The 20,818-nt window shown below is 40.7% G+C and overlaps 2 protein-coding genes across 2 annotated transcripts; one reads left to right on the top strand and one right to left on the bottom strand.

Moving 5' to 3' along the window:
- The first annotated feature begins 208 nt into the window (after window positions 1-208).
- On the top strand, window positions 209-4,175 carry LOC141661783 (large ribosomal subunit protein uL14mz-like). The gene is made up of 3 exons (XM_074468788.1): window positions 209-342; window positions 2,710-2,801; window positions 3,582-4,175. Exons 1-3 carry the CDS (start codon window positions 318-320, stop codon window positions 3,990-3,992), a joined length of 528 nt encoding a protein of 175 aa, XP_074324889.1. The 5' UTR covers window positions 209-317; the 3' UTR covers window positions 3,993-4,175.
- An 8,094-nt stretch (window positions 4,176-12,269) lies between these two features.
- Window positions 12,270-12,952, bottom strand: LOC141660769 (uncharacterized). The gene is made up of 2 exons (XM_074467756.1): window positions 12,671-12,952; window positions 12,270-12,572 (listed from the first exon to the last, which is right to left on the bottom strand). The coding sequence occupies exons 1-2, from the start codon at window positions 12,950-12,952 to the stop codon at window positions 12,270-12,272; spliced, it is 585 nt and encodes a 194-aa protein (XP_074323857.1).
- Window positions 12,953-20,818: the final 7,866 nt, after the last annotated feature.

Below are 20,818 nucleotides of genomic sequence, written 5' to 3'. Positions count from 1 at the left end.
ATATAATAACTATCCAATTTAATTTTGTGTTGAGTCTACACCACAAGATATAATCTAATCCAACGGTTATAAATAAGGTCTTCATGATCTCTAGATTAAATAGGTCTCCACATAACTCAACTCATCTAATATTAGTATATTATTACCCATTTACACAATTCATAATCGTTTGAAAAAAAAAAAAGTAACGTGGTACCGTTCCGGTGCGCTTCACATGTATATCCTCGTAGGCTATTTAGTTAAATGAAAACAGTAACAGTAAATCTTACAGTTTCACGGTAAAATTTGATCCATAATACTGTATTTGAAGTGCTTAAATGGCTGCTTCGATTTGGTATCGTGGTAAGTCAGGGCTTGTATAAATATGTATAGTTCTTTACCCTAGAGTTGTTCATATATCGATTTCTTGATAAGTTAGGGCTTGTATAAATATTGATTGTACCCTAGGGTGTGAAAGCATATTTATAATTGGGGATATTAATTATTTCGGTGAAATAATTAAAATCCCCCATTTTAACTGATCACCAGCATCATGTTTAAGATGTTTACGAGGTCATTAGTTTATACGAGTTTTATTTTGATATTTAATATTAACATCAAAATGTTAAACCCGAGCTGTAGAGAAGTAAATCATATGTGGTACTTAAGATGGATTTACAATTTGGATTGTATCCGGATGATTTTGGATTGTTAGGTTAAACCCTCTTTTGACAAAATGCAGCTACAAGGTTTTAAGTTGAAATAGTGGATGTGGCCCAATAAAATTGATAGACATGAATTTAGATGGATCACAGAGTTTTCCACTCCGCTACATATCCACCTTTCCGTTAATGGTGATATTATTACGTGTTGAACTCACGTGTACAGCTATACAATTTTAAAGACAACATATACAAGGAATTGTTTGATACATTGAAGGGGATGGCAATGTGAGGTAGATAAGTATGTTGAGAGCATGGTTTCACCCCTTTTCTGATTCTCAGTTTGCACTCAATTAATGAGAAAGGATGCCTGTTATCATCTATTGCTTGCCATCTTTTTTTGACTCGATCTCTCCATTCCATTTCATTGCAAGTTATGATTTATTTTTCACGTTTTTTTGTATCATTGATGTTCCACTCCTTAAATTGTCTCAAAATATAACCGTACTTGAAGTTTGATGCAAACTGGGGACCAGACATCAAATTAATTAAGAAACTAACATGTTTCTAAATTGTCTTTTTCTGTGTAACTATGTGCTATTGTGCTTCAACTTGTTTACTCTTTTCTGCAATTTTTTACCCTCCTATGCCTTTCTTGGCTAAATGACTTATATCATATTTAACTGTCACATTAGTGAAATGAATGTCCTTGCTTAGTTGATACATCAACTCATATCCAAAAAAAATCCGTTCTATTTGCGTGTGCTTTGTTAGAGGAAAGATGACAGTTATGCATTGCTGCATATGTCAAAAGGGATATGATAACATATTTTCAGTTTGATCTGTTATATTGAACTCTTACACTCTGTACAAGCATACAAAAGCCCAACATGGTTAGCTCTGATCTTTATTGCAGAGCAAGTTGTTTTTAGGATAATGATACACTTCTTTAGGTACTTATTTTGTGCTTCTTAATTGAGAAACCTATGTATATGTTTTAGAATTAGTTATTGAGGTTGCAAATGCATGTTCATATTCAACTTGACTTGAGACCTTGCCTCGATAGTGTGACTTTCTGGATGAGTTATTGTGATCTGTAAAGCAGGAAAAGTCATAGTAGAAGGTAGAAGTTCTGCGAAATTAGAAGTTGTCTCAGTGAGGGTTGTTAATGTCGAGCTTTGAATTTTATAAAACAAATGAATGCAGAAGAAATCATATCACCTAATAATAATTTTAAATTACAAAATTTGAGAAACCCGTTTATCCTCAACAGTCTAACAGCTAGTACGTAATTGAAAAGTGAGGTTATTAGTTAAAGTCTTAATAGTTTATGAGACTATTACTCTTTTAAAGAGTGCAATTTTTTCAATTGCAAAATAAAGTGTGTTTCAGTAAAAACTAAAAACAGAAATAGTAAAAAAGACATTGCTTTAGTAGCATCTCCCTCGTTCCCTTTACAGGATGTTGAAGTTTCGATTTTTGTTAAAGATATTAACACTTTTTTACTATTAGTTAAAGCGAAATTGCTTTAGTGTTAAAACCTATCTGGCTTTAACACTTTATCAAGTTACCAAAAGTTATTATATAGATTAAGTAATTAAGTAAAATACAATCCACAAACACTTCTTGCTTTAGTGGTATCTCCCTCGTTACCTTTGTGGCATGTTGAAGTTTCGAACCTTGTCAAAGATAAGGGGTGTGTGAGTCTGTTTAATTAGCAAAAAATAAATACAATTTGAACAATTACGGATTAGTTTTCATTTGACCAAGTTTAATGTTTTGGTTAAGCATCATAGCGTTGATTGTATTAGTTACTTACATAATTGCTGTTGCAATGTGACAATGGTCAGAGAATTGTTTGTGTAATTGTTATGGAATCGCTTGACGTCAAAAACTTATTTCCCTATATTTGAGCATTTTTATAGGGTCTAATTTTATAGGTTTCTTATTTTAAATGTGTGTTATAGGGTTCAGCTGAATTTGTTCTTTGGACTCTTTTATATAGTGTTGTGAAATTTTCTTTGCAATAATTTAGTGGAGTAAATTGCTAACTGTTTCATTGCAATAGCTGGTCGGTCGTTCTTGGGGGGCCTCAGCAACAGTTCTCTTGGTGTACTGAGGATATCAAGTGAGTTAACTCGTTCTGATTTATTGTTTCAGGTGAGTTGTTTTTCATTAATGTGCCTATTTCAGTTTTTAGTTGAGTGATGACGGATTAGCGACCTGTACATTCAACATCTATGCTGTATGGGTAGTGGCTACTACAATGTATTGTTTCAGTATTGGTACTTTCTCAAAGTGCATTCATCCTTATGAATTTTTTAATCTTTGTGTGTTTCTGAAAGATAGAAAATCCAACCACTAAGTTTTATCAATTCGCAACTCCTCCTCTTGTGTTTAAACATCTTTACAGAAGTTATGTTAAGAGAATATAAGTACATCGGACCGATATTATTGGCCTTTTAACATTTAGAGAATTTGTGAACAATCGTATTTAGGCACGCATATTGGCCACCATCATTTTGGCACGCATTCTAAGGTGCAAATAAAATATAGCTCAATCATTTTTTTGAATTTTTTTTCCTGAATAAAAAAATAAATACATCTCCAGCGCAAGTGTGTAAAAACCTCATCTCTGGTTGCAGAACTTTTTCGCCATTATTGCTTCGTCAGATTTATACATCATTGTAGTTTGATGATTACTCTATAGATTTACATCATTGTAGAAAATGCTATTCTGAGGTAGCATGGTGACATTAGAATATTAGATTTTAGAGGAATAGTCTTGTTATCAGTTTTTTTTATCTCATTTAGAATGAGTTAATTCATAAATCATATAATATCCTATGTGCTATGATATGGTTTCAAGTAATCTCTGTTGCTTCTATGAAGGCTTGTGTTTTTATCATTGTGGAAATAAACAATTGTCCTATTTCACAGCAAACACGAACATTCATTCAGATGGGGACCAATCTAAAAGTTGTTGATAATTCTGGAGCGAAGCGAGTAAAGTGTATACAAGCTTTGAAGAGTAAGAAAGGGGCAAGACTGTGGGACATAATAGTTGCCTCTGTACAGGAAGTTAACCCTCCAAAGGAAGTGAAGAAGGGTTTCATGAGTAGCACAGTGAAGAAGGGAGCTGTAGTTCATGCTGTTGTCGTTCGTGCTGCAATGCCACGAGGACGTTGTGACGGAAGTCAGATCAAATTTGATGACAATGCTTGTGTGCTCGTTAAATATGTCGGTGGCGAATATGAGCCGATAGGAAAGCGGGTTCATGGGCCTGTACCACATGAGCTAAGGAAAAAAAAGCATGTCAAGATATTGAGTCTTGCAGGCCATGTTGCATGAGGTTTTGGATCCTTTGCAAACTTTGATATTAAGTTAGACATGATAATCCTCTGTTTCTCAATTCCAGATTTCCAGTTTTGTTTTGCTTGTAAAGTTCCCTAGTATTTTATATAGTTGAAACAACCAACATGTTTGTTTATGACATACTACTTGAGGCTCAAAGGTATTTAATAATTTCAGAGACTTTCGTATTTAGAGAAAACACAAATTAAATACACAAATATGGTCATTTACAATCAGTTTATCGTGTGACCATTTTCTTCTTTCTAATTCCTCGTAATCAAATGACTGTCTTTGTCAAGTACTATGATCCCGTCGATAAATATACATAGTACATTTGTTTTATTTAAAGCTGCTTTGTAGCACATTCAGGGGGGGGATAGTAAGTGCTCATTGTATCGGATACTGTGTCCTGACAAGGTAGTGTCATAGGAAAGAGTGGGAAAGTTATAGATACGCTTAGGAAAGATTCCAGGGCGAAAGTTAAAGTGGTTGATCCATTCCATGGTGCTAAGGATAGAGTGTTGATGATTTATTATTATGTTAAGGAGAAATTAGACGTGGAAGTTGACGAGGAATTTGATGATAAAGAGTCTCTATGTGCTGCTCAGGAAGCTCTACCAATGGTGCATACTGTGATTTCGAGCCTCTATGTGCTGCTCAGGAAACTCTACTAATGGTGCATACTCTGATTTCTAATGCTATGGCGTCGCTTGGAGATTCATACAAGAAGGATTTAGATAAGGAGGAGTGCCAGATTCTTGTGCCAGCCAGCCAGTCGGAAAATATAATTGGCAAGTCTGGGTCTACTATTAAAAAACTGAGAGGCAAGACAAGGACAAATATCAGGGTCACATCAAAGGATGCAAGCGATCCAACTTATTCATGTGCCATGCACTTTGACAAATTTATTCAGGTCAATCTTCCCAAAGAATGCAGTTATGCATCTACTATGTTTGATGTTAAATCTATTTATTTATACGCAAATTTAAATTAGATCATAAGCCAAGCAATTCTGGAATACATAAGCAACTTTTAGCAAGTAGCAGGTTTTCAATGCAAGTAATAGATCTAATGTCATATGAAGTCAATTACTGTACTTTAGAGATTATATGGACTCGTAATGCAACATTGATTATTAAGCCACAGTTATTCAAATTTATATTTCCGTTTACCACTAAGTAACTTTCTCTGTGTATTATGTAAATTTATAATTTATCTGTTAATATTAATGCAAAATTTGAAACTTCTGATTACTTTTAAACATATAACTGGTGAATCGGAGGGAGTTAAGAAGGCCTTATTTGCAATTTGTGCTATTATGTACAAGTTTGGTCCAAAAGAAGATATTTCCCTTGATACTACTGTACCAGATGTCCCTCCTAGCATAATTATCCCTTCGGATGTACCTGTGTATCCTGCTGCAGGACTCGTTCCCGGTCTAGATTCTATTGTTAATTTGAGATCCCTTCCATCCATTCTAGGTGCTACGCATGTACCAGAATATTCACATTATGCTGATACAGGGCATACATGGCCTGTATATTCATCTTCTGTTCCTGTGGTTTCCGGTTATGGTGGTGCTTCCCGATCGGAGGAATTAATACTAAAAGTGCTGTGTTCCTCTAGCAAGAATGGTCGTGTTATTGGTAAGGGAGGGGGTTCAATTAAAAGTGTGAGGCATACTAGTGGTGCAAGGGTCGACGTTGATGATAAGAAGACCGATAATAATGACTACCATCACCATCACTTCTACAGAGGTATATGGCTTCTAATGTTAAAACTATTTCTCCCCTTCTTTTTCCTTGTACTTGATCTTGTGGTAGCACCAGCTGTCAAAGGTTCTTCTACATTTGTTTCTTTGATACTCCTCTTTACTTTATGACATTCATTTTCCCTTTACTTTGTGCGTGCACACATGTTCTCTTAGATGCTTCCCATGTAATTGATCTTGTTATTAATTCTTCAATTTGGGAAAAAACTATTTATATTCGATGCAAGTGGATAGAAATTGTTTCGGTATCACACTGGTATTTAATCATCCAAAAATAACTTGTAGAAGACACCACTTTATTATTTACAATACATTCTTGTTGAAGTCCTTTTGGTTCTTGGAAGCTTGTAGTTATATCGGAATGTAATAAAGGTTTCAGCGCAGGAATATTTCTTTGCAAGTATGATGATAAATGATTAATGACATCTATAGCATGTTTTATGGGTTTTTTGTTCAATATACATTGTCTAATACATGAATCTTTTCTATTATAGGACAACATAGAAATATATATATATATATATATATTTATATAATTAACTGACAAGAAGTAGATATAGATGTACTGATTTAATGCACATGCTTATGGAATATCTACATTTAGTGTGTTAAAAAGTGTGGGAGGTGATTAAACCTACCTGATGATGCCACGTTTGATTTTTCCTTGGACGTAATCTGATCATTATAGTGTTTCTTTTTACAGAAATTGGACAATATGAAATCGATGGCAGATGAAGCCGTTTTGATGCTACAAGAGAAAATTAATGACGAGGAAGATGAAACCATATCTATCCGACTGCTAATTCCTTGTAAAGTTATTGGTTGTATAATCGGCATAAGTGGTTTAATTATTAATGAAATTAGGAAGAGAACAAAGGCCGTAATCAGTAATGAGTCTAGTTCGATTGTGTAAAGTTTTTCTTTGACTGGAATTATGTAAATAATCCCTTATTAACCTGCTTCATACATCTATATGTATATATTCAGGTTGTTGGTGAAGTTGGTAGCAAGGGATGCCCTTGTCCAGATTGTTCTTGGGCTTCAAAATGATGTCTTGCGAGACAAGGAAGGAAATCGAAATCCATCAGATGGTGTTGGACTTGGTTCTTTATAATCTGGCAGTGTAAGTCATTCGATGCCTTAAGTTTTGCCTGGAATTCCTCCTGTTAGTCATACAGTTTATGAGCCGCAGAGGGTTGATGGTGGGAGTAGCTTAAACATGCTATCCTCAGATACCTTTTATGGATATGGATCATTACCGGTATGTCATTATTTGATAGTTGCTCAATTTATTAACGTTTAGTCTGTGGTGGGAAGGGTCAAATTTGTTTAAAGCGCTGTTTTGGGCATTTTACCGGAGAGTTCTGCTGTTTTGGACCTTTGCTCAATTAGTTATTGTCCAAGTTACACAAGCAAGAAAACCTAATAGATCTGAAGTGTGTTTGTGGAACATCAAGTCTAAAGTGTGTTTTAGCAATTTAGCCTTTGCTTGATTATACGTGGAAATCTAATTCCAACAGTTTAGCTTATGATAACTTTATTTCTTCCCGGATCTTCTCCTCTAGAGTCCTGTCCACGTGGCAACCGTAGCGAGGTAAACCCGCTTGGTAGAGGACTCTGCAAAACAGAACCGGAGGGGGGATTGTTTCCCTGCAACTACAGTGTGAGAATAATAAAGGGGGTTTCTTGAAGAAGAAGAAGAAGAGGGAAAAAGGAGCTATTCAAAAAATGTATAGTGGTGTGTGTATAGGTGTGTAGCAGTCAAATGTTTTTCAACCCCTAAAACCCTCTTTTTGGGGTCTTTTATAGGTCCCAAGATTTAGGATTTTTTGGGGTTTGTACCTCTTCATCCTAACCTTTGATCGTTCTTAGTTGGTGATTGATTGGACGGTTTGGATGGACTGTGGGGTCAGGTGTCCTTCTTCCACCAGTGTTGCCTTGGGATCTTTGCACATGAACGGCTGGGATGCAATTGTTCCATTTTGGGTAACATGAGACAGTTGACTCTTTTGTCTTGTGCCACGTGGCACCAGGGACCACCCCCGTTTGGGCCTGGGGTGTTATCTCTATGGACTTCTGTTCCCTTATTTGGGCTTGATTATTTCTGGCCTATCATTTGCCTCCCACTCCCCTATGCGGGTTTTCCCGGATGGGGCAGTAGTTTTCTTTTTCGGGGCGTGTGTTTTGAGTTACGTGATTCAGAAAAAATTTCATTTTTTCTTTGATTTGTGGCCCCTAGCCCCGGGGTGCTGTTGGGTACAAGTCCTCGGGGTTGTGTTTGGGTAGGTATTTTGGTTTTTGTCACTTGGAAAAAAGTTTTTCACTTTTCCTTTGATTTGTGGCCCCTAACCCCGGGGTGTTGTTGGATACAAGTCTCTGGGATTGTGTTTGGGTAAGCCTTTTGGTTTGTCACTTGGAAAAAAGCTTTTCACTTTTCCTTTGATTTGTGGCCCCTAACCCCGGGGTGTTGTTGAATGCAAGTCCCCGGGGTTGTGTTTGGGTAGGCCTTCTGGTTCCTGTCACTTGAATTTTTTTTATCATTTTTCCTTTGATTTGTGGCCCCTAACTCCGGGGTGTTGTTGGATACAAGTCCTCGGGGTTGTGTTTGGGTGACTGGGTGCAGATGCGACAGGTGCATAGTACTTTAGCACTTTTTCCGGAGTGTCAGGCGGCGGTTGAGCTTCCTGTACGAATATATGTATACGTATATGTATATGTACAAAACGTTGCAGTTTTCCCCCTTTTTTTCTCCTCAAAAGCCGTGCCTATTAAATAATTACAGTGATGTAATCATTAACTGCAGTGGTTATTTTCTGGACGCTCAGGATTGTGCCACGTGTCTTCATCTGACGGACACGATTGTGTGGCAGTTGAGTGGGTTACTACTTCGTTTGTGCCTATAAATACCTCACCTTTGTCATTTATTTTTTCTTTACGCAATTACAAACACCAAAAACCCTCCACTTTCTTTCTCCAAGGCACACTTCGAGATTTACGCTCTTTGAAGCTGTTCGATTTCTCCTGCTTTCTTGTTAGTGCTTGAGCCCTTCTTTTCGGTTTTTTGCTTTTTTGTGACTGTGTTTGACTTGATGAATATTCGTAGTTTGAATCTTTGAATGCATGTGTATGAAATATCCGAGTCGGTTTGGTTTTGTCGTGTCGAGTTTTTGCGATTTGAATGTAGAATTGATGTTATTCCTTGTTTAGAGTTTAGGTTTGGGTTGCATAAAAAATGATTTATGTCACATAAAATTGGGTTTGTTATCTGGTTTCTGTATATGTAAGAAAAGGGGTTTTGATTTATGCCAAAAATCTGGGTTCGTGTTTGCATGTTGGTGGTTGTGTATATGCATATGTATAGGTTGTATGATGTATTTTGGTGTTTTGATTCTAAGGTTAACTGTTTCTGAGTAGTTTTTTGTGTTTCTTTTTCTTTTCTTCCCGAAATGGCATAGACTCGGGGGTTATATGGTTAGGAGGGGTAGGAGGAAACAATTGGCTAACCTTAAACGTAGACCCGACCGTCCCCATTTCAGATTTCCCGAACATTCTTCAAGTGACTCTTCCCCGGAACCAGAGAATATGCCTCCCCGTCGCCAAGCTGTAGTTGAGGATTTGCCTACTTTCCTTTTAAACCCCGGGAAGACTTTGGGTAGAAGAGATGGGTCTTGGGTAGATATAGATCACTACTTTGTTCAGACCCGGGAGAATAGTCCCCCCATGACTACTATTTTAGGGTCCTTTCTACTGCTTATAGGCCCGGGGGAATAGAGCCTTACGATGGGGATCGCATAGACCAACTTTTCTATAACGCTCCCGGGACGGGTTATGTTCCAGCTCCCCGTCATCCCGACCTTTTGGAGTATACCTTTGAGCAAATAGATGATGTAATGAAAGTCATTTTCCTCTTCGAGGATGAGATGGAGTGGAGGTGGACCGAGCCTCATGAGAGGGTTTATCACCGTCCTGTGGGTGGTTGGGTAGCTATTCCCTTAGAGCATCTTCGTAGCATGAGGCCCAACCTTCACCAATTCAGCAAGTCATTATGCCGTGATGTCTACGAGATACCCTTCACTCAGTTGGCCCCGAACTCTGTTAAGTGGGTTTCCTGGTTCCTTGCCTGTTGCCATGTGAAGAAGTACCTTCCTACCTTCAAGCTTTTTCACTATCTCTTTAAGATTAAGAAATCCACCCTACCTCCCCTTTTTGAGTTCACGTTCAACATAGACGGCTGCGGGTTTCCTGCTGATGCCAAGAGTGCACCCGTCTTTATGTTGAACTCGCTTCGGGGCTGGCACCAAGAGTTCATCTTCGTCCGGGGTGGGGACCTGGAGTTTATGCCTATGCACAAAACTGCTTTGAAAAATAACATGTTCCCATCCGAGCGGCTCGGTGGAGATGCCCTGGTAAAGATGTATGATTTTGTGGTGGCTCTTGGTGCCCAGTGGACCCGGGACACCTTTTTACATAACCAAACATTGTTTAATGTTGGCTGTAAGTGCTTTTGTATTTTTTTCTTGTACTTTTCCTTGATGTATATCTTTGCCTTGGTGCTTCTTTTTAAAACCGTTGTTCCTTGTGCAGGTCTTCCATTCCTTAATCCTTTACATCACGCTATGTCGCAACAATTCAAGGATTTGGCCGGAAGGTTCAAGAAGATCGGTGGCGTTGTGCAGTTGGACTCAGGAAAGAAGAAGGTTGGTGTAGGTAGTGGCTCTCAGGCCCGGGATGCTGGTTCCTCGGAAAATAGCGTGAGGCAAAGTGCTCCGGTGGTTACTACGCATATTGTCCCGGAGCTTGAGGAGGTTGAGGTGCTGGAGTTGGATGAAGAGGAGGTTGGAACTTTGAACCTTCGCAAGAGAAAGACTGTGGAGGAAGCTGCTGGTGGTTCCGGAACCCCCCAGCGTAGGAGGGTTTCTGCTTCGGGCCCTACCGAGGAGGAGAGCCAGAAGTTAGTGGAGGAGGATGTGTTGAAAAACCTCTTAGCCCGGATGACTTTGGATGATCGTCGGAATGAGATGTTCGAGAACTATGCCACCCCTGCTGACTTCGAGTGCTATGCCAAGGAGGATCTGGATACCTTCCTTGATCATCTTGTTCGGGATGTTTCGGAGGTCAGAGTGTTCCCTTATCAACTTTCTTCTTCTTACCTTTACATTAGTACTAAGTCGTTTATTTTCAATCCAACGCTCGGATCAGCGGCTGCTCTACCATTCTTCATAATTACCGCATAAGGGAGGCTAAGAATAAAGCTGCGGTGAAGGAGTTGTCTAAAGAGAGGGAAACCTTCACCAAGTACCGGGAGGTGAAGGAGAGAGTCGCGTGAGCTAAGAAGGTTGTTGCTGAGGCGGTGAAGGCTCGGGAGGCTGCTGAGCAAATGGTTGGATCCCTCCGGGCGGAGTTGGAGAACTTGAAGAAAGAGCTTGCTGCCAGGCCCCGGGCAGAGGAGGTGCTTGAGTCTTTTCGGGGTACCCCAGCTTACTACGAGGAGCTCAATAACAAGATCTTTGAGAAGGTCAACATCTGCTGGGACATTGCTTCTGCTTATCTGGCTGAGAATCCGGGTGGTGATATGGACGGGTTCATAGAGCTGTACCTCACAGAAGAGCTCCGTCGTGAAGAAGCCAGAGCTGCTGAGGCGGGTACTTCCGGGGTACAGCCGCCTCCTCCTCCCGAAGAGGGCCGCGAGAAGACTCTTCCTTCTCCCGAGAACTGAAGAATGAAGGCCCAGGCTTCGTGCATTGTAATTTGTTTTTCATAATTTGTTGTTATTTCAGAATTAGCCCTTGTGGCTTTTAGACTTGTTATTTGGATTTCGTATGACTCTGGTTTGAATTTATTCTGGGGCTTGGTTTGCCCTGGTATGCATGTAAATATATTTCCCTTTCTGCATCTGGTTTTCGCTGTCTTTTGTTTACACATGGTTTGTGCTATGGTCCCCGGGATGGGGGTTAAAATTTTAACTGAATAAAATTTTTCTTAAGTACACATGGATTATGTAATGGTCCCCGGGATGGGGGTTAAAATTTTAACTGAATAAAATTTTTCTAAGTACACATGGTTTGTGTAATGGTCCCCGGGATGGGGATAAAAATTTCAACTGAATAAAATTTTTCTAAGTACATATGGTTTGTGTAATGGTCCCCGGGATTGGGCTTAAAATTTTAACTGAATAAAATTTTCTAAGTGATATAGCGACAGTAATCGAATGACGGTAGAATTATCTTGAGCTATGGGGTGCTCAAGGAAAAAATTTTCATTTAAATCAAAATAAAGCAAAGTTACATTCCGGAGTGTACGAAGAGAGTTTACATCAAGCTATCATAGCATAAAGTAGAGATCCCGGAATGTTCCCCTAACGCTTACTGGTAGAACATCCTTAGGCGGGCTCCATGCCAAGTGTTTGGGACTTCGGCCCCGCTAAGATAGCTTAGCTTGTAGGTTCTTGGGCGGAGCACCTCTATAACCAAATACGGCCCTTCCCAGTTGGGTTGCAGTTTCTCCTAATTGGTCGGGTCCGAGGCCTCGGTGTGCCGGAGTACTAAATCTCCTGCTTCATACTCTCTGATTCTTGCTTTCTTTGCGAAGTGGAGCTTTTTCCTTTCTTTATAGCCTTCCATCTTTTTTATAGCCTTGTCCTTTACTTCATCTAGGAGCTCCAGGTTGATCTTGAGTCCCTCAATGTTTGAAATCTCGTCAAAGTTGATGACCCTGTGGGAGGGGGACCCGGTTTCGATTGGTATGCGGGCTTCGGTACCGTATGCAAGCTTGAAGGGGGTCTCATTGGTTCCCGTCCTGGGGTGGTTCTATAGGACCACAGGACTTTCAGAAGCTCATCTGGCCAATTTTTCTTGGACTCTTCCAGTCTTTTTTTCAGGCCCCAGAGTATGGTTCTGTTAGTTACTTTGACCTGCCTATTTCCTTGAGGATGCGCAACCGATGCCCTTTTGTGCTTGATTCCAAGCTGTTTCAAATATGCTTCAAAGTCGGACCCGACGAACTGTGGCCCATTGTCGGAGACTAGAAAAACCGGGATCCCGAATCTCATGACGATTGAATCCATAAACTTGATACAATCTTGTTGATTGATTGTCTTCATGGACCTAGCTTCTGCCCACTTTGTCATGTAATCAATGACTACCAGGATGTAGCGGAGGTCACCTTTTGCTGGGGGAAAGGGGCCCATGATATCTATGCTCCAAACAGCAAATGGGATCGGAGATAATATTGACGCTGGCAGGCTGGGACTTTGTCTGGGAACATTGCTGAATTTCTGGCACTGGGGGAATTTCTTAACATAGGCGATGGAGTCGGAGTGGACTGTGGGTCAGTAATATCCTTGCCTGATGACTTTGTAAGCCAGAGCTTTGGCTGCCAGGTGGTCTCCGCAGATACCTTCATGAACTTTCCGGAGATAATAGTTTGCCTCATCCGGGTCCACACACTTCAGGGTGGGTGCTAAAAAGGTTCTTCTGTATAACTGACCATTTTCCAGGAAGAAATGAGTAGCTTTGTGCTTTAGGTATCTGGCCTTGTTCTGTTCTTCCGGGAGCGTTCCATCCCTTAAGTAAGCTATGTAGGGGGTCATCCAGTTGTCCGGGTTGCCGATGCACAGGATATTGGATCGCTCCGTGCTGGGTGCCTGAAGTTCTTCGAAGTACACTGAACTGGCGAGGTCTGAAGTATTCTGCATGAGCTTGGACAGCTCATCTGCCTTGGAGTTCTCTTCCCTATTGATCTGAAGTATGGTGATGTCGGGGGTGGTTCCCAGGATGTTCCACACCATTGCTTGATATTGTGCCAATGTTGGATCTTTCACAATATATTCTCCATTGGTTTGCTTGACCACAATCTGATAGTCACTGTAGATGATCATCTTCGAAATCCCAAAAGATTTTTCCAATCTGAGTCCGGAGATGAGTGCCCCATATTCAGCCTGATTGTTCGTTGCCTTGAAGGTAAAAGTTATTGCTTGTTGAATGGTGAAGTCCTCCGGGCTAATTAAAATGAGGCCCGCTCCGGACCTTTCGATCGTAGATGATCCATCCACGTAGAGCTTCCAGCAATCCGTTCCTGTGTTGGCTTCTTCCTGGGTTAACTCGTGGGAAGCGGGTGGTTGCTGCTCCGGGAAGGTGCATTCCATGACGAATTCTGCTAAGGCCTGGGTCTTTATCGCCGTCTGTGGCACAAATTTGATGTTAAATTGGCTTAATTCGATGGACCAGTTGACTATCCTTCCGGAGGCGTCTGGCTTGTGGATGATCTTCCGGAGCTGCTGATCTGTGACCACTCTAATCTCTCGGCCTTGGAAGTATTGCCTTAGCTTCCTGCTGGAGTGTACGAGGGCCAAGGCGAATTTTTTCAAGTTTGGGTACCGAGTCTCGGCGTCCTTGAGGATTTGGCTGACATAGTAGAGGGGGCTCTGTATTCCTCCTTCCTCCCGGACTAGGGCCGAGGAGACAGCCTTGGGGCCGGCGGCGATGTAGAGGGATAAAGGCTCACCGGGCTTGGCTTTTGATAGCACCGGGGGGTTCATCAGGTGTCGCTTGACTTCTTCAAAAGCTGTGTGGCATTCCGGGGTCCAATCTACTAACCTCTTGTTCCGGGCGCCTTTTAGTAACTCGAAGAAAGGGAGACATCTTTCCGCCAGCTTCGGGATGAACCTGCGTAGGGCCGCCAGGCATCCAGCCAACTTCTGGATATCCTTCTGAGTGCGATGTATCTTCATTTCTATTATGGCATTGATTTTCTCTGAGTTTGCTTCTATTCCTCTTTCGCTGACCAAGAAGCCTATGAATTTGCCTGAAGGTACTCCGAATGTACATTTCTCTGGGTTCAACTTCATGTTATATCTCCTCAGTTTGTCAAAACACTCCTTGAGGTCTTTTACATGATCCGGGATCGTGAGCGACTTGGAGATCATGTCGTCTACATAAGATTCCATATTCCTCCCTAGTTGGCTTTTGAAAATTGTGTTCATCATTTTCTGGTAGGTGGCTCCGGCGTTGATGAGCCCGAAGGGCATCATGATGAAGGCGTAGACTGCCCTATGAGTGATGAAGGCTGTTTTGGCGATATCTTCAGGATTCATCCGGACCTGGTTGTATCCTGAAAAGGCGTCCATAAACCTGAGCATGGTGTGGTCCGAAGTTGCGTCGATTAGTTGATCAATGTTGGAGAGGGGATAGGAATCTTTAGGGCATGCAGCGTTGAGGCTCGTGTAGTCGACACACATTCTCCACTTTCCATTCGGCTTCTTGACTAACACCACATTGGCGAGCCAGTCGGGGTACTTGATTTCACAGATGATGTCGGTATTGAGCAATTTCTCTATTTCCTCGTCTATTGCTTATTGCCGCTCCGGGGCGAAGTTTCTCCTTTTCTGTTTGATTGGCCTCTTTCGAGGGTCTACATCCAAACTGTGCATTGCCACGGACTGGTCGATTCTGGGCATATCTTCTGGTGCCCATGCGAACACGTCAACATATTCTTTAAGCAGCAAGATGAGTTCTTTCTGGAAGGATGTCCCCAGGCCTTTTCCAATTTTCAAATTTCGGGTAGGGTTCCCGGGCTCCAGCTCTATCTCCACAGTTTATGAAGCAGGTTCCACCTTGGTTCTTTCTTTTACTTCTATAAATTTCTGTATTCGGGCATCGACGTTGGACACGCCGTACCCCGAATTCTCTATCATGTTAACGTCCAACCTTGGCCTTTTGCTGAGATGTTCACGATGCTTCTTGCGGCTTTGGCCTTTGGGTAAGGCCATTGCCTTTTTTCTGTTCTCCGGGTCAGTTTCGGCCATGATCAGGGTTTGTCCATAGCACTTTCCAGATATGCCCCGGTCCCCTCTGAGTTCTCCGATGCCTCCCGGCGTGGGGAACTTTAGCTTCAAGTGGATTGTAGACGAGATGGCCCGAAGCTTGGTGATTGTGGGCCTTCCCAGAATCATGTTATAAGAGGATGCAGAACTTATCACGTAGAACTTCATGACATGAGATACCTGCTGGGGTGCGGCACCAAAGACCATGGAGAGGTATATTACCCCGCGGATCGGGATCATATTATTTCTGAATCCGTAGAGGGGGACTTCAAGACATGGATCCGTACGAAGGTGTTCCAACTTCATCCTGTTAAGTGTGTGCTCAAAGACAATGTTAGCTGAAGAATAATGTCAATCAAAATTCTTTGTACCTCATTGTCAGCAATGTCGAGGGTCACGACCAGGGCTTGGTTGTGCTCGGGATCCAGGCCTTCATAATCGGCGTTAGAGAAATATATGGGTTCATCTTCAGCCGGTTGGATCGTCATGATATCACTGTCCATATCTGGGCTCCGGGGAGGGGAGCTGGTTCCCCCGAAGATCACAGTGACCACGTGCTTGCCGCTGCTAGAGGGCTTATCTTTGTCGTTGAATCTTCTTTATAGGTACTGGTTCATGTTTCCCTTCTTGATCTGGTCTTCAATGAACATTTTGAAAGAAAAGCAGTTATTTGTGGTATGGCCGTGATCCTCGTGAAATCCGCAATGTTTGTCTCGTGCCCTATTCTCGGGGGGTGCTAGCAGCGTCTTTGGGGGGTAGTAAAAAGATTTTCCCTTGATCTCCCTTAAGATGTCAGACCGGGGCCGGTTGAGCGGTGTCCATTTGGGCTCTGGCTTTGGCTTCCTTTTAGGCTTGGGCTTTCTTTCAGTCCTTTGAGGTCTGGAGTAGTCATCTCGAGGTGGGGTTCCCCGAGACTGCTGTACATAATTGGTCTGCCTGTCTGCCTTGTGTCTCTTTTCTTTTCTGTAGGAGGAACGATGTTCCGGGGACTCATCATCATCCCGGATCCTCCTGTTCATCTTCATGGATGTGAGGAAGTCATTTTCCTTGATAAACTTTGAAGTCATCGCATAGGCAGAAGCAAGGCTTTGGGGCTCTCTATGGATCAGGTCTTTTACGTAACCTTCGCATGGAACTGGGTGGAGATTTCGCCGGAAAATATTCACGGCTTCCTTCTCCTCAAGGTTGGAGAGCTGGTTGACCGCTTCTTGAAACCTTTTGATGAATTCCGGTAAAGTTTCTGCTTCTTTGTTGAATGGTTTCCAAGTGGCACATCTGGAGCTCGTTCATGTGGTTCGCCCTGAACCTCTTGAGAAATATCTCCCAGAAATCTTTCCAAGAGTCGATGCTCCGGGAGGAGATTCTGCTGAACCATTTTTGTGCTCCTCCCTTTGGTGTTGAAGTGAAGAAATGACACTTGGTTAGGTTATTGTAATCATATATGTTTGAGATCTGTTCAAAGTAGTTGAGATGCTCTTCAGGATCGGCAAGCCCGTCAAAAGAGTCGAAGTTGAAGTGTTTGAGTGTTGGTTCTCTGGGGGTGGATTCCAGCTTTCTGGTGAAGGGCGTGGTCGCCGCCCCGACCTCTACGTCTCCTTCCACTTTTCTTTTGAGATCCCGGAGAACCCGGGCCATCTGTTTCTGCTTAGATTCCTTCTCCGGCTCTGAATCCGAAGAGACATGAATCTGGCGTGTCTTCTTCTTTAGCTTTGCCTCCTCCTCTTGGACCCTCTTTTCAGTGTTGGCCTTGAACTTGGTCTCTTCTTCTTTATGAATGCGGTCCCAGAGTGTGGCCCTCTTGATCTCGTCCCGGGCGTTTTCTGATGGCTTCTTAGTTCTGCCAATTCGGTCCAAGACTGAGCCCCGAGATTCTTCCGAGTGCCCTTCCTAGTCCCCGGGACGGGTTTCAGGAGCCTTGTTATTTTCCTTCCATAGGTCCATAGCCGCTTGAATCTGCTCCGGAGTCATGTTTCCCCAAGGGTTTGTAGAGGTTTCAGCATATTTGTGGGCTGCTTTCTCTATAGTTATTCTCTGGTCTCTGGGCTGGAGCTGAGACGAAGCACGAGTTATTGGGGGCTCTTCTTCTATCTCTTCCATTTCATCGTCCCTGGGTGGGACAACGGTGGGCTGAATAGTTCCGGAGATCCAAGTTTTATTTTTTCTTGTGGCCATTATTTTTAGAACAAATTATGGGAAACAGTAACAAGGTGCACCAGGGTGTGTGACTATTCTGGAAGAAAATATAAGAAAAATGAGCTGTGACGAGAGTGAGGGTTTTGTTTTTACTGAAGAGGGGGTTTTCTTAGCTTTTGGAGCTGTGTAATGTAACTGGAGATGACACCACACCACCGGAGGTTCGACCCCTCCTTCTAGCGCCAATGATAACTCTATTTCTTCTCGGGTCTTCTCCTCTCTCGCATACGCTAGAGCCCTGTCCATGTGGCAGCCAGAGTGAGGTTAACCTGCTTGATAGGGGACTCTGCAAAACAGAACCGGAGGGGGGATTGTTTCCCTCGGCAACTCCGGTGTGAGAATAAGAAAGGGGGTTTCTTGAAGAAGAAGAAGAAGAAGAAGAAGAAGAAGAAGAAGAGGGAAGAAGGAGCTATTCAAAAAATGTATAGTGGTGTGTGTATAGGTGTGTAGTAGTCAAATGTTTTTCAACCCCTAAAACCCTCTTTTTGGGGCCTTTTATAGGTCCCAAGATTTAGGGTTTTTGGGGTTTGTACCTCTTCATCCTGGCCTTTGATCATTCTTGGTTGGTGACAGGTTGGACGGTCCAGATGAGCTGTGTGGTCAGGTATCCTTTCTCCATCAGAGCTGTCTTGGGATGATTACCCATGAATGGTTAGGATGCAATTGTTCCATTTTGGGTAATATGAGACAGTTGACTCTTTTATCCTGTGCCACGTGGCACCGGGGACCACTTCGGCTTGGGTCTGGGGTGACATCTCTTTTGGGCCCCTGTTCTTCTACCTGGGCCTGATTATTTCTGGCCCATCAATCTTCTTATCCCAATCTTAATACTCTATAATCATCTTTTCTGAACATCTTCGCCCATACACGTTAAATATCCAAGTCGTTGAAGTCATGCCGGAGAGCAGCGTTGTGTGAGTTTCTAAAACCACCAGGGACATGGGGCTCTAAAGCACATCAATCTTGTCTAAATTCGTGTGTGTTGATATTTGGCTTTGAAGATTTATTTTCACCAACAAACCGATTGATGAGTACATGTGAAGGGACACAAGTCGGTTTTCGGAGGATTCTTTTCGATTTCTCAAATAGCACTTCATATTTGATTATGACTCTCAACTGCAAGAAAGGCGGGGTGTAATATCATTGTGTAGGAAACAACGTCCACGTGGATCCCTTCAGGTTATTCTTGTCTCTTCATGGATTATCAGGGATATATATACAGTTCGAAGTTCGAGGTAAGTCCCATGTGAGGAATGTCATGGGCTCAGATAATATCAATAGTTAGTATATCACACACACTTTATGCGTTGCGCACTAAGCCAAGGGTCTTCACAGTACATTTTACCTTCCATAGACACTGCTTTAAGCGGTTTATTCTTGTTATGTTTGATTTGATTATATTAAAAATATTATTGTCATGTTGGGTAATATATATTATAACATATATTTTGTAATATATATTATAATATATATTATCAATTGAATTTATTTTTGAGATAAACTAAATGTATAAAATACTTATTATATTAGTAATCAATTTTTCTTTATTGATATGATTATGGCATTAATTGGTATGATTGTGTAAATTACATAAACAGAGCCATTTTGGTAAATTTATTAGCAAAAATTTATTAGTTTTTGAGAAATCTAATACATAACAAATACAAATACAAATTTCTTAGAATGTTTTTTTAATAAACCACGATCTCAATTTGAAATAAGTAGTGTCTTACTATACATAATATTGTCACACCCGCTAATAATTGTTTTCAGATTAAAAAATTAGGAATATTGTTAAACCTTATATTAAAATAATCTATACTTAATTACCAAAACAACAGAGTGCACGTACATTTATTTTGGTTTATTTTTAAGCATGAGTTTCACTTCTATAAAAAAATAATAGAAGTATAGAAATTGTGCATGAGGTGAGGTTTGAGGGGTGTTTTCTATTTTTGAAATTTAGAAAATAGTTTTGCAGCTTTTTCAGAACTCTAGTTATAATTTATATGATCTTGTTTTACAATTTTCCGTTTTCTTTTTTTGAAGACACATAACTTGAACATGTTTTTACTTTTTTCTATTTTTGTACAAAACTTTTCTGTAAAAATGGTGAAGTAAACAGGCCTTAAATGGAAAGAAAAAAGAGGTGACGTTTGTCCATTACAATATTTTTTATAGGTTTTAAAATACATTTAAACTGATCTGATGACTACAATAATGTAGTCGACCTAACTAGGCAGGCCCAAAAAAAATTCTCTTCTCTCACCCTCCTAACAGACAAAAAAAAAATCCCGTCTGGGACCGTCATCATCCAGTTGATGATAAGCCTCGTTTTTCTTGTTTTCTGACAATTTTTTTATTTTTTTCAATAAATGTCTTTACTTGTTCAGAGTATTTGTATCTAGCTAGAGAAAATTTTCTATTATACATTTGTTCTCTCTTTCATGTGAGAGTCAGTTTATTTTAGTATTCGGGATCGTAGATCTGCAAGAATTTATATATTGGTTCATTGAGTTGGATTGTATGAAATCGCAATCGTATGTAGTCGTTCGAATACGTTTTGACAAAAAATTATATATATTACTCACAGCTTCAACAAATAGTTAGATTATTTTTATAAAAAAAAACTATGTTTTGACTAGTAAGTTACATATATTACTCACGGTTTCTACAAATTGTTAGATTGTATTTTCAAAAATGCTCGATACGTCAGCGATATTAGTGGAAGATGTACTGCAATTTAAGATCTGCTCAACAATTGAAATTTGGATAAAAAAATCATGATTTGTTCTGTTTTACTGTGTGTTTGTTCTATTCTGATTATTTTTGTGGATGTCGTTTGCCTTTCGATTAATAAATTAATTATAGTTCAGAAGAATAATTTGGATAACTATCCCAAGTTCAACAAAATTAGGTCCTTTCTATTAACTAGGGATTTTTGCCCGCGCTCTGCGTTCTAAATAAATTTAAATTTTTTAAAATATATTAACTAATATAAAGAGATATGTTTACTTAACTTTTCAGTTGAACACTAAC

This window comes from Apium graveolens, chromosome 5 (assembly GCF_009905375.1).
Source record: "Apium graveolens cultivar Ventura chromosome 5, ASM990537v1, whole genome shotgun sequence".
NCBI lineage: Eukaryota > Viridiplantae > Streptophyta > Magnoliopsida > Apiales > Apiaceae > Apium > Apium graveolens.
This window is presented reverse-complemented; position numbering and strand designations above follow the sequence as displayed.

Excerpts from the sequence above, each read along its gene's own strand:
- LOC141661783 (XM_074468788.1), top strand. The coding sequence starts at position 318 with ATGGCTGCTTCGATTTGGTATCGTG. Across the intron at positions 343-2,709 it reads TGCTTCGATTTGGTATCGTG|CTGGTCGGTCGTTCTTGGGG; the intron begins GTAAGTCAGGGC and ends TCATTGCAATAG. Across the intron at positions 2,802-3,581 it reads GTTCTGATTTATTGTTTCAG|CAAACACGAACATTCATTCA; the intron begins GTGAGTTGTTTT and ends CCTATTTCACAG.
- LOC141660769 (XM_074467756.1), bottom strand. The coding sequence starts at position 12,952 with ATGGGCCCCTTTCCCCCAGCAAAAGGTGACCTCCGCTACATCCTGGTA. Across the intron at positions 12,573-12,670 it reads AAGGAAATAGGCAGGTCAAA|AACCACCCCAGGACGGGAAC; the intron begins GTAACTAACAGA and ends GTGGTCCTATAG.